The 12,988-nt window shown below is 36.2% G+C and overlaps 1 protein-coding gene across 4 annotated transcripts in view; it reads right to left on the bottom strand.

The window, feature by feature from the left end:
• Positions 1-12,988, bottom strand: part of Zmat1 (zinc finger matrin-type 1) — a 54,997-nt gene that overhangs the window by 3,038 nt on the left and 38,971 nt on the right. For 2 of the 4 annotated variants that reach the window (XM_085838019.1, XM_085838020.1), the window contains 2 exons: positions 3,185-3,284; positions 875-919 (listed from right to left, as the gene is read on the bottom strand). In XM_085838019.1, the coding sequence (XP_085694145.1) occupies positions 875-919; positions 3,185-3,284 (145 nt within the window). The remainder of the gene's footprint in view (positions 1-874; positions 920-3,184; positions 3,285-12,988) is intronic. The other 2 variants (XM_085838021.1, XM_021153635.3) reach the window with 1 other exon arrangement.

Here is a 12,988-nt window from a genome sequence, read left to right as displayed (position 1 = left end):
CTAGGAGTGGAAAAGATGCCTCTCAATGGGGCTTTTAGCAGCAGAAGGAAAATGCTTGGTGAAACCAGCACCTTGCAAAAGTACAGTTCAAGATAGAGATCTACGTTCTATACTATTAAGCTGACTTCAAAGAAGTCTCCTGTAGTCCTCAGATTAATTCACTGTTGCTGAAATGAGGAAACATTTAAAAAGTTTTCCTATTGTCCAGCCTTTTTTTTCTGGATGAATAAACCATTTTAATATCTCCAAATCCCGACTGCCCCACTGATTCATAGAATATATGCATTGTTGAGACTATAAAGATCAACAAAGGGACTTCAGAGGTAAACGACACCATAAATCAAAAAATGGCCTAAGTATACACTATTTGATTCAACAGCTGCAGAATACATATTGTTGTCAATAGCTTTTCTGAAATTGCATAGCCAGGGAAATATTAGAGAGAAGAGAAACCTTGCTCCCTAAATGGGTTTAGGCCTGCTTTGTAAGAGGGAAGCCATTTACATACGGCTGTAAACTTGCTCCAAAACCCATCAGAAGAGGTCTTAGACCCTGGGAAGGTACTGTAAGATGGTTGAGCTGAAATTGACATAGCATCAAAGTATGATCTAATTATCTATATTCATATCCACAGAGGTTATTCTCTGCCTTAAATAGAAAAACCTCTCCATTGCAGATAAATGCAGAAACTTATGGCTGAACAATATGCTGAGAATAAAGGCTCAGCCCTAGACTAGACATGTATGCAACCTACGTAAGATTCAAGAAATACTGTAGAAGATGGGTCAGAAAGAATTACTAAGTGCTGGTGAAGAGGAAAGGGGCTGAAAGTTTCATGTTAAACACAACATAGATATGACAAATAAGAACTTACAGGAGCTGTGTACACTGCCAATGGGTCCACAGATGTTGGGCCCTCCTACAAGTCAGATATGGAGAGGAAAAGGATTCATAAGGTCCTACTACATATTGTTGATCCATTGTTAACCAACAGATTCTTGGACAGGGGTAAGTATAATATCCAGATGTGTACCCAATGGTGATTTCACAAGGTTCTTCTGATGGTTAGTTCCAAACTCAAGATCACATAGACATCCCTAATTAAACTGCGTGGAACACTAAACAGAACCAAAAGCTAGTAAATAGGAGAAAGAGATTTATAGGAAGAGGGGGTTTGGATAGTTAAAGGGAAATGGGAGAGGTAGGGAGAGTAAAAATAAAATACCTAATGTACACATACAAAATTGCTCAAGAACAAAATTAAGTAATTAACAAAAGAAGAAAACACAAGAAAACAAATTTTGATGGGAATGCAGAGAAAAAATAAATATCTATTTTTGTGGGAATTTAAATCAGTGTGGCCACTATGGAACTCTATAGGGAGTTTCCTCAAAACCTAAATGTATAACTACCGTATGATCCAACTATATTACTCCTAAACATATAGCCCAAGGAATCCTAGGTGGCCTACAAGAAGAGATGCCTACACAGCAATACTTGATGCAATACCATTTACAATAACCATGCTATACAATAGTTCAGGTGACCATAAGCAGGTAAAGAATGCCTTGTGATGTGCAAAGATACACTGTTATGAAGAAAATTAAAAATCATATTGTTTGCTGAAAAAAAATCCTGGAGAGTATGATATTAAGTTAAATACTCCAGACCCAGAAAGTCAAGTATTGACTGTTTTCTTTCATATGTGAGATCTAGACAGTTTTTAAAATTTCCATAGCAGTAAAAGGGGGAAAATTAGGGAGGATATTAGGATAATAGGAGAATGAATATGATCAAGTGTGTTTTATAAATACATGAAGATGTTGCCATAGAACTAATTATTTTATCTAAGAAATACATGCTTATAATAAACCAGTCCTAGGGTAAATGGTGGATGGACATAAGAGTGGAAATGTCTTATGCTACTGTAATATTACAAAACACATGTTGGTATACTGTGGCTAATCAACTTTAATAACCATTGCCATAAAAAACTGAATGGCATTTTTAGAAATCAGTTATTTTGTAGATATACGGATGAGATAGGCTATTTATTTAAAATCCCAAAGTTTTCTTTCTAATGTATAAAGTGTATTTTCATCAGCTGAGTCTGACAATTTCACTCCTGTGGTAGACTGGATAATAGGTCCATGTTTGAATACTTGGTCCCCAGTTGATGAAAAGTTATTTGAAAAGGTGTAGGAGGCGTGTCCTTGTTGGAGGAGGGGTAGGTATCCTTGCAGGAATCATTTAAGGTTTCAAAAGACTCTGACCATTCCTACTGTTATCTTTGCCTCCTACGTGCAGATCATGAACTTTCAGCTGTTCCTATCAGACTTTTGTTTCATCATCATGGATTCTTATCCCTCTGAAACTGTTAAGCCCAATTAAATGCTTTATTTTATAAGCTACCTCGATAATGGTATCTTATCATGACAATAGAAAAGTAACTCAGACAGCTCCTAAATACTCATATCCAAACAGTATAAATACTTTCTTATAGGATAAAAGAATACATTTTATGTTCTGATTTCAAAATCAACAAACTAATTTATACAAAATATAAATGACCCTTTCCCCTACTACCAAAATTACTTTGCAATTGTCCACTAATTTCTCCTCTTCTTAAAACCATACATTAATATTGACTAAAAATGGCTCATGACCTCTGTTCTTAACTATTATACTCCAATGTATTCAATTCCCAGCAATCCACGTGGTGGCTCAAAACCATCTGTAATGAGATCAGATGTCCTCTTCTGGTGTGTCTGAAGACAGCTACAGTGTACTCGCATACAATAAATAAAATAAATCTTTTGTTTTTTAAAAAGATAATGACTAGATCACAGAATCCTTGGAATTAAGAAAACATTTTGAGATGCTTTGAATTTGCATGGCTAGCCTGAAGAAATGATCTTTTAGCACATCTACAAAGAAAACATAATGTTGTCTATTCAGAAGGAGTACTAATTTACCAGACAGATCTGTCAGTTCATTACTGTGATAAACTATCCCTGGCATTAGCATATAGAATGCTACAAATACCACTTACCACTTCTAGATTCAGGTCATAGGAAAATGACTATCTAGAAAGTTTGTAAAATATATTCAAGAGTATTTGACTGGAAGCTTTGGTCTTTGGTAACATGAGAATGCTTTTCTTGTACAAGAGAAAAACACTTACTTAATTTGATGTTCAGTTCCTTGCATGTGGGACCGGAACATATGTAAAGATGTAAAGGTGATACTGCAGATATGGCATACGTAGGTTCTCATTCTATATGCTATAAGATGAGAGAATTTAAAAACATCAATATGGAAACTCTTTGAATCAGATGATGTCAGTGATAGATAAGAATTTATTAGAAACCCTCTACCTGAATCTTCCCAGGAAAAATTGGTCCCCAAAGATAAAATAATTTGCTGGCAGTGATGGGAGCAAAGAGTAGAGTTAGCGTCTTGGAGCTCAAGTCTCTAAATTTAATGGCTAGAATTTTTCACACTATACACTACAGGTATAGTCTTTGTTTATTTCTTAATCATCTGCTACCTGCTTTGTTCACTGTTGCTATATATACTGTATAGCAGGGACCTCAAACGACATGGCTAACAAACATATTATTCCTAGTTCTACAACAACCTTTTTGTTTGCTGTTAATTATTTTTCTACCCAGCCAAACCATGAAATGTCCCATAACTTTAATTTAAAATTGTAAAATTTTACTTTTCAACCTACAATCACTGTAGTTCACTAGTTATAAAAATGATTTCCACAATTTTTAGAAAAAAGAACCAGTGAGGCCCACACATAGCTTAGAACATAAAAGTAAAATTCTAAAATAATAGTTGCTGTTTTAAATGAGTTAAATTAAAACTATAAAAAAGAAGTTGTATAACTGCTACCTAACTATTCTGCTTTTACAGTGGAATTAGAAGCAGGACATAAACTTATTTCTAAAGCTCATCATCCTTCCATTTTTATTTCTTGATAGGAAGGAGGAGGAGGGCCGGGCATGGTGGCACATGCCTTTAATCCCAGAACTCAGGAGGCAGAGGCAGGCGGATTTCTGAGTTCAAGGCCATCCTGGTCTACAAAGTGAGTTCCAGGACAGCCAAGGTTACACAGAGAAACCCTGTCTCGAAAAACCAAAAAAAAAAAAAGGAGGAGGAGGAGAAAGAAGACAAGGAAGAAGAGGAGGAAGAGAAAGAGGAGGAGGAGGAGGAGAAGAAGGAAAGAACAACTTGCACAAGATGCACAAGACAAGTACAAAATCAGCACTCTTTCAGACACAAGGCAATAAATTGGTATATAGATTTAAGAACAACCAGAATCACCTTGTAAATCAAACAGTAGATTAATCACTTATAGGAAGATTAATCATAATTAAGTGTATTGAAATTTGCTGAACAATCATTATTTCGAGAAACAAGAGACTACTTATAGGGTAAAATAAAAGTGACATTGAATAACATGTTCACTATTAATACCAGTGATCAATAGGTTACAATAAAATTTGAATGAATATTTTAATAATGGTACTTAGAACATCCTTCATACAGAGAATAGTCTTTTGGATATATGGTGTTAGGGAAATTGATTATCTACATAAAAATGTAGGTAGATTTCTGTCTTACCTGCTAAATTGATCAACTTAGAATGGACTAAAGCAATAAAGTTTAACATTGGCATAAAGGCAAATACATATATGCAGGTGATAACAAGTTTTGAAAAAGGTCATAAATTTCAAAGCGAGTGGGGAAGAGTATATAAGAGGGCTTGGAGAGAGGAAAGGGAAAGGAGATAGGCTATAATTATAGTATAATCTAAATGATAAACAACAGCAAAGGAAATTACAGAAAGAAGTACAGGTTAAATGTTTCAGGGCACAGTAATACATGAGGACTTTTTGGACAAAGCTCCTAAAATTCAGAAAGTAAAGGCAAATATAGAGAAACCAAATTCCAAAAAACTTTAAAGCTTCTGAACAACAAAGGAAATACATAATGGAGTTAACAGGTAGTCTATAAATGGGTGAAAATATTTACAATATAAACATTCATACATGTGTATATATATTCACACATATAAGTATATGCACACGTATATACATATACAAATATATATATGTATATATGTATACATACATATATATGCACATGCATATATATACATATGTACATACATATGTACACATGCACAAGCAATTGATATCCAGAATATATAAGGAACCCCAAAAGCTCAATAACAAAAACTCTTCTAGTCATTTCTCAAAAGGAAACATCCAAATGTCCACCAAGTACATTAAAATACAGAACATCACTAATCACCAGGTAAATGCAAACTGAAAGAACAAGGAGATTCCATCACACCCCAAGAAGTATAGCTAAACAAAAAAGCCTTAGGATAGGAAATGCTGGTGACGGTGTGAAGAAAACATTGGTAGAAACATCAGTTAGAATAGCCATTCAAAATATGGAAGATACTTAAAAGTTAAGAAAATAATTACCATATATTCTTGTAAACATAATATTAGTGTACATCCAAAGCAATTGAAGTCAGTATGAAAGAGACATGTGCATTCCCATGTTTATTACATCATTATTCACAATATGCAAGAAATGTGCTCATCAACTGATGAATGGATAAAACATGGTACATACAATGGAATATTACTCTGTCATAAAAATACTAAAATCCTGATAGGGTCAAGAAGATTTTGGGTATTAGTTCATTATATACCAATAATAGATAACAATTATATTTCCTATATTTCAAAAGGCTAAGAAAAGGATATTGAAAAAATTTATTACAAATCATAAATATCAAGCCAGGTGTGGCAGCACACCACTTTAATCCCAGCACTCGGGAGGCAGAGGCAGAGGCAGAGGCAGATGGATTTCTGAGTTCATGGCCAGCCTGGTCTACAGAGTGAGTTCCAGGACAGCCAGGGCTACACAGAGAAACCCTGTCTCGAAAAAAAAAAACAAAAACAAAAAAAATCATAAATATCTTAGGATATAAATATGTTTCACTTGTCTTAGATACTACACAAAGTACACCTGTATCAAACATTATAAGATAGTCCCATTAGTACCCACAGCTTTGATTTTTTGTCTTTGAAAACTTTGAATGAAAGATAACTCTAAAATCATCTTCTATCTCCCTTTCCTGGAGAATAAGTTGTTTCTGGAATGAATTTGGGAATCAGTTTTTTAAACTAATACTGCAAGTTAATTATAAGAGATGTTGGATGAAGCATACTTGATCTTGGTGAATGATGGCTTTGATGTGTTCCTGGATTTGGATTGCAAGAATCTTATTGAGTATTTTGCATCGATATTCTTAAGCAAGATTGGTACGAAGTCTTGTTTTTTTTTTAGTTGGGTCCTTGTGTAGTTTAGGTATCAGAGTAATTGTGGCTTCATAGAATGAGTTAGGTAGTGTTCCTTCTGTTTTTATTTTATAGAATAGTTTGAGGAAAATTGGTATCAGGTCTTCTTTGAAGGTCTGGTAGAATTCTGCACTAAATCCATCTGGCTGGCCCTGGGCTTTTTTTGTGTTGGGAGGTTTTTAATGCCTTTTTCTATTTCCTTGTGTGATTTGGGCCTATAAAAATAGTTTACCTGCACTTGACTTAACTTTGCTATGTGTTACTTGTCTGGAAAATCATCCATTTCATCTAGATTTTCCAGTGTTGTTGAGTATAGGCTTTTGTAGTAGGAGCTGATGGGGTTTTTTGTTTGTTTGTTTTGTTTTGTTTTTAAATTTCCTCGGTTTCTGTTGTTATGTCTCCTTTTTCATTTTTGATTTTGCTAATTTGGATACTGTCTCTGGGCCCTTTAGTTAGTTTGAATAGGGGTATATCTATCTTGTTGATTCTCTCAAAGGACCAGCTTTGTTGATTCTTTTTACTGTCCCAGGAATGCAAGGTTGGTTCAATATACAAAGATTCATCAATGTAATCCACTATATAAACAAACTTAAAGACAAAAACCACATGATCATCTCGTTAGATGCTGAGAAAGCATTTGACAAAATCCAACACCCATTCATGATAAAAGTCTTGGAAAGATCAGGAATTCAAGGCCCATACCTAACCATGATAAAAGCAATCTACAGCAAACCAGTAGCCATCATCAAAGTAAATGGTGAGAAGCTGGATGCAATCCCACTAAAATCAGGGACTAGACAAGGCTGCCCACTTTCTCCCTACCTATTCAACATTGTACTTGAAGTCCTAGCCAGAGCAATTAGACAACAAAAGGAGATCAAAGGGATACAAATTGGAAAAGATGAAGTCAAAATATCACTCTTTGCAGTATATATAAGTGACCCTAAATATTCCACCAGAGAACTCCTAAACCTGATAAACAACTTCGGTGAAGTAGCTGGATATAAAATTAACTCAAATAACTCAGTAGCCTTCCTTTATACAAAGGATAAACATGCTGAGAAAGATATTAGGGAAAAAAACTCCCTTCACAATAGCCACAAATGATATAAAATATCTCGGGATAACTCTAACCAAACACATGAAATCTGTACGACAACAACTTCAAGTCTCTCAAGAAAGAAATCAAAGAAGATCTCAGAAAATGGAGAGATTTCCCATGCTCATGGATTGGCAGAATTAACATAGTAAAAATGGCCGGGCAGTGGTGGCGCATGCCTTTAATCCCAGCACTTGGGAGGCAGAGGCAGGCGGATTTCTGAGTTTGAGGCCAGCCTGGTCTACAGAGTGAGTTTCAGGACAGCCAAGTCTATACTGAGAAACCCTGTCTTGAAAAAACAAAAAACAAACAAACAAACGAACAAACAAACAAAAAACATAGTAAAAATGTCCATCCTACCAAAGGCAATCTACAGATTCAATGAAATCCCCATCAAAACTCCAACACAATTCTCCAAGGACATGGAAAGAACAATTCTCAAGTTCATCAAAAGGTAAAAAATCCAGAAGAGCAAAAACAATGGTCAACAATAACAGAATGGCTTGGGAAATCACCATCTCTGACTTCAAGCTTTGCTACAGAGCAATAGTGATAAAAAAAAACTGCATGTTATTGGTACAGAGACAGACGTGTTGATCAATGGAATAGAATTGAAGACCCAGAAATAAAACCATACACTACAGGCACTTGATCTTTGACAAAGAAGCCAAATATATACAATGGAAAAAAGAAAGCATCTTCAACAAATAATGTTGATCTAACTGGCTGTTGATATGTAGAAAAATAAAAATAGATCCATATTTATCACCTTGTACAAAGCTCAAATCCAAGTGGATCAAGGACATCAACATAAAACCAGACACACTGAATCTAATAGAAGAGAAAGTGGGAGTCTTGAACTCATTGGAATGGGGGGTTGGTGGTTCCTAAGCAGAAGTCAAGTGGCTCACACTCTAAGATAAATAAATGATAAATGGGACCTCATGAAACTGGAAAGCTTCTGTAAGTCAAAAGAAATAGCCAATAAGACAAATCAGCAACCTACAGATTGGGGACAAAATCTTCACTAACTCCACATCCAAGAAAGGGCTAATATTCAATATATATGAAGAACTTAAGACGTTAACCACCAACAAACAAACAAACAGCCCAATCAAAAAATGGGGTATAGAACTAAACCAGGAATTCACAACAGAGTAATCCCAAAAGGCTGAGAAGCACCTAAATATGTTCAAAGTCCTTAGTGATCAGAGAAATGCAAATCAAAATGACCCGGGATTCTATCTTACATCAATCAGAATGGCTAATATCAAATTCTCAGGTGACAACACTTGTTGAAGAGGATGTGGAGAAAGAGGAGCACCCCTCCATTGCTGGTGGGATTGCAAGCTGGTACATCCACTCTGGAAATCAATCTGGAGGTTGCTCAGAAAATTGTAAATAGATCTACCTGAAGATCCAGCAATACCACTCTTTCGAATATACACAAAAGGTGCCCTACCATGCTATAGAGGCATGTGTTGCACTATGTTCATAGCAGCCTTATTTGTGATAGCCAGAAGCTGGAAACAACCTAGATGTCCCATGTCAGAAAAATGTGGTTCATTTATACAATGGAATACCACTCAGCCATTAAGAATGAAGATATCCCGAGTTTTGCAGGCAAATGGATGGAATTAGAAAATATCATCCCGAGTGAGGTAACTCAGACCCAAATGAATGTGCACTGTATGTAATTACTAACAAGTGGATATTAACCAAAACAGTACCAAATACACAAGATATAGCCCACAGAACTCAAAAAGATCAACAAGTTGAAGGGCCCGAGTGAGGATGCCTCAGTCCCACTTAGGAGGGAGAAGAAAGCAATCACAAAGGGGAGAGGGAGGGATCTGGGAAGGAAAGGGAATGGGGGTTGCAGAGAGGGAAACATGATCTTGTATTGGGTGTAGGAAAAGGACTGAAATTCCTGAAGGCCAGAAGAAAGAATGGAAACATGCAACCCTGGGAGGTATGAGGTTTGGGGGACCCTCCAGATGAAATGCCCTACACTGGGGAGAGGGAACTTATAGAGCCCACCTCCATCAGAAAGACAAGGTTGACATCCCATAGTCAAAACTCTGGCCCAGAACTGTTCCTCTCTGAAAGAACAGCAGTGATGGAAATGGAGAGGAACCTGAGGAAAAGAAGGCCCAGCATCAGGCCTAAAGTGCGATCCAGCTCAAGGGGAGGGCCCAAGGTCTGACAATATTACTGAGGCGATGGAGTGCTCACAAAAAGGGGCCTATCATGACTGCCCTCTGAAAGACCCTACAAGTAGCTGAAAGAGACAAATACAGATATTTGCACCCAATCAATGGACAGAAGCAGCTGACTCCTGTAGTTGAATTATGAAAAGGCTGGAAGAAGCTGAGGAGGAGGGCGACCCTGTGAGAGGACCAGAAGTCTCAATTAACCTGGACCCCTGAGATCTCTCAAACACGGGATCGGGATCACCAAACAGGCAGCATACACCAGCTAATATGAGGCCCTCAATGAATAAACAGCAGAGGACTGTCAGGTCTGGGTTCAGTCAGAGATGCTCAAGGGACTGGATGCCCCAGGGAGTGGGGAGGTTTGGTGGGGTGGGGGTAGAGGTGGGGATATCCTCGTGGATACAGGGAAACAGGGAGGAGGTATCGGATGTAGAGCAGTCGTTGGGTGGACCAGGAGATAGATAGATAGATAGATAGATAGATAGATAGATAGATAGATAGATGATAGATAGATAGATAGATAGATAGATAGATAGATAGATAGATAGATAGATAGATGAAAGAAAGAAAGAAAGAAAGAAAGAAAGAAAGAAAGAAAGAAAGAAAGAAAGAAAGAAAGAAAGAAAGAAAGAGATGTTTGAGGGAAAAATTTTCCAATTCCTTGTCTATGTATTTTCCTATATCAAGTTTTTGGCTTGGATTGTGAGTCTCTGGTTTAACAATGTTTAACTGTGAAGTCTATTAAATGGACTACTTAGGCAGTTAAGTGTGGGCCTTCATAGCAACCTTTTCTGGGAAGTTATTGCTATCTTTATTTTATAGGTGTGAAAACCAAACTGTAGATGATCTTGGTCGACAGCATATATACTGAGTATTCCTAAGTAATGCAGGATAAACAAAACTCCCAATTTTCTCTAGATTCATGGTTTTCAATGCTGGTTATACAAAGAATCACTTGGAAAATGTTCATGTTACATTAGCTTGTAGCTTTTCTGTGGCATCTTTTTCTAGGATAATTATACCAGTCCCCTCCCCATGAGACCCAAAAAAATCTTAGTCTCCAGCTGTGGAAAAGAACTCTCCTACTTCCAAGAAAACTTTCTAGATAATTTTACTATGTATTCACTATTGAAGTTCTCCCTAGATTATTGAGTCTTCTTTGTGATTATAAAGTCTCATTAAACTTGGGTATTTATGTATTTCTTTAATATTTATAGAGGCTATTGCAAAGATTTCTGTTTAGCTTTTCTTCCTTTGTTTCTCCACAAATTCTATCAGTATTAAGATTCCAATAGTGGAAATATAGAGTTTAGAAGGGTTGCTAGTCACATGTCAAGAGTCTAGAGACAGTTGCAGAACTACAGTGTGGATACTTTTACCTTAGCTCTTGGATTTCCACATGCTGATACTACTACTTTCTGGAATAGTGTATAAGTCTAAGAGAGAAAGTATAAATACATAAACATTTTCTGAAGAGATAGGAAGCCTATTAACTGGCCCAGTTGTCAGACTTCTTGGCCTAATATTTTAAAATGAACTCAAAATATATTTTGTGTGTGCATATATATGATGTGTGCATATATGTATGTGTATGCATGTGTCATGGTATACATGTGCAGGTTAGAGGGCAACTTTGAGGAGTTAGTTCTCTACCTAAACTATGTGGGTTTCAGAAATGCAACTCAAGTTGTTAGGCTTAGCAACAAGCATCTTTGCCTGATGAGCTATCTTATAACCCCGCCCTAATCTTATAACCTGTCTCTAATGTTTCCTACATTCTCCTTATATTGGAAACTTCTCCTTGAGCCTATTTAGCTCTTCTATACATACATTTACTTTGTTTGCATCTTTAAAAAAAACTTACTTTAAGTTTTAATTACCATATACAAAGGTTTTAAAAGGCAGAAGACAGCCATAGACTGCTGTTTCCACAAGTGTTAACATGTGAAGAGATGATAATAGAAATGTAATGAATGTACGGAAAAGAGAAAGACAAGATTTGATGATACTTGCTTATAGAAAACATATAGGGAATTAAGTGGTTAATTAGAGATTCAAATATAATAAATAAATATGCCTAATAAATAACAGTAATCCTGGCAAAGACAAAGGTTTTACCATTTAAGTTGGATTTACAGTCTTACAGGTAAAGTTGAAGCATCTAAGTGCAATATTGGAGCTAGAATTAGTAAAACAACTAAAACAAACACAATATTTAAAAATACATATATACTTTAGTTCTCTATTAGTACTGTAGTGATCCTGAGCTTTAAAAGCTGAGTTAGATTAGGAACTGAAGCAAGCAGTGATAATGATGAAGAGAAAGTTAAATATGGAGAGGTATTCACAGAATAGCAGATGAATAAAAGCAATAATAGACAAGGGAAAATGAAAATAGTGGATTAATTAAAGTGTCATATTGTGTTAAGTTGCCTTTTTCCTTTAAAAATTTTAGGTAATGGCTGCTTTGCTTGCATGTATTCTGTGTAAAATGTACATGCAGTGACAATCCCATGGGGGGCCAGAATGTATGTGTTGAGATCCCTTGGAAATGGAGTTATAGATGGTCATGGGCTGCAGTGTAAATGCTGGAAATTGAACCCAGATCCTCTGTAAGAGCAGCCATGGCTCTTACCTGCTGGGCTATCTCTATAGCTACATAATTACTTTAAAAACAAAAACAAAATAAAACAAAAAACACTGGCTCACTTGTAACATGGAATTTCTGTTGTTATTCTTCTCTGAAATTCACATTAGCTAACTTATCTCTAGATAAATTTTTTTTTTTAATGTTGATGGCTTCCTTTTGGTTGTTCTTGTTTGAGAAAGGGCTCTGCTATGCAGCCCTCCCTGGCATGGAATTCATTATGTAGTCCAGGAAAGTCTCAAACATATAGTATACAGTAATGTTTCTTCCTCTCGCTCCTTAGTACTGGCATTATAGAGATGAACCACTAGCTCTAGCTGAACTACCTGTCTTCATAATGCTCAAATGTTTACTGCTTGGAGAGACAGGAATTACAACAGGGCACATCTATTATTTGAACATTAGCTTCAGAGATTAGTGTAAAATGATTTCTTCCAAAAAGTAGACTAAATTATACTGATGATCTCACGATCAGATAAGAACTTCATCAAAATTCTTTTTGCTGGTAAGATTTTTGTTAACTTGGCACAAGCTAGGTTCATTTGGGATAAGGGAACCTCAACTGAGAAAACTGATCAGATTTGACTGTGGGCAAGCCTATGGGGCACTTCCTTGATTTATGACAGACGTGGAA

Source organism: Mus caroli, unplaced genomic scaffold, assembly GCF_978045245.1.
Source record: "Mus caroli unplaced genomic scaffold, Mus_caroli_1 scaffold_5, whole genome shotgun sequence".
NCBI lineage: Eukaryota > Metazoa > Chordata > Mammalia > Rodentia > Muridae > Mus > Mus caroli.
The sequence above is the reverse complement of the archived record's forward strand: the minus strand, read 5'-3'. Positions and strand labels throughout refer to the sequence as shown.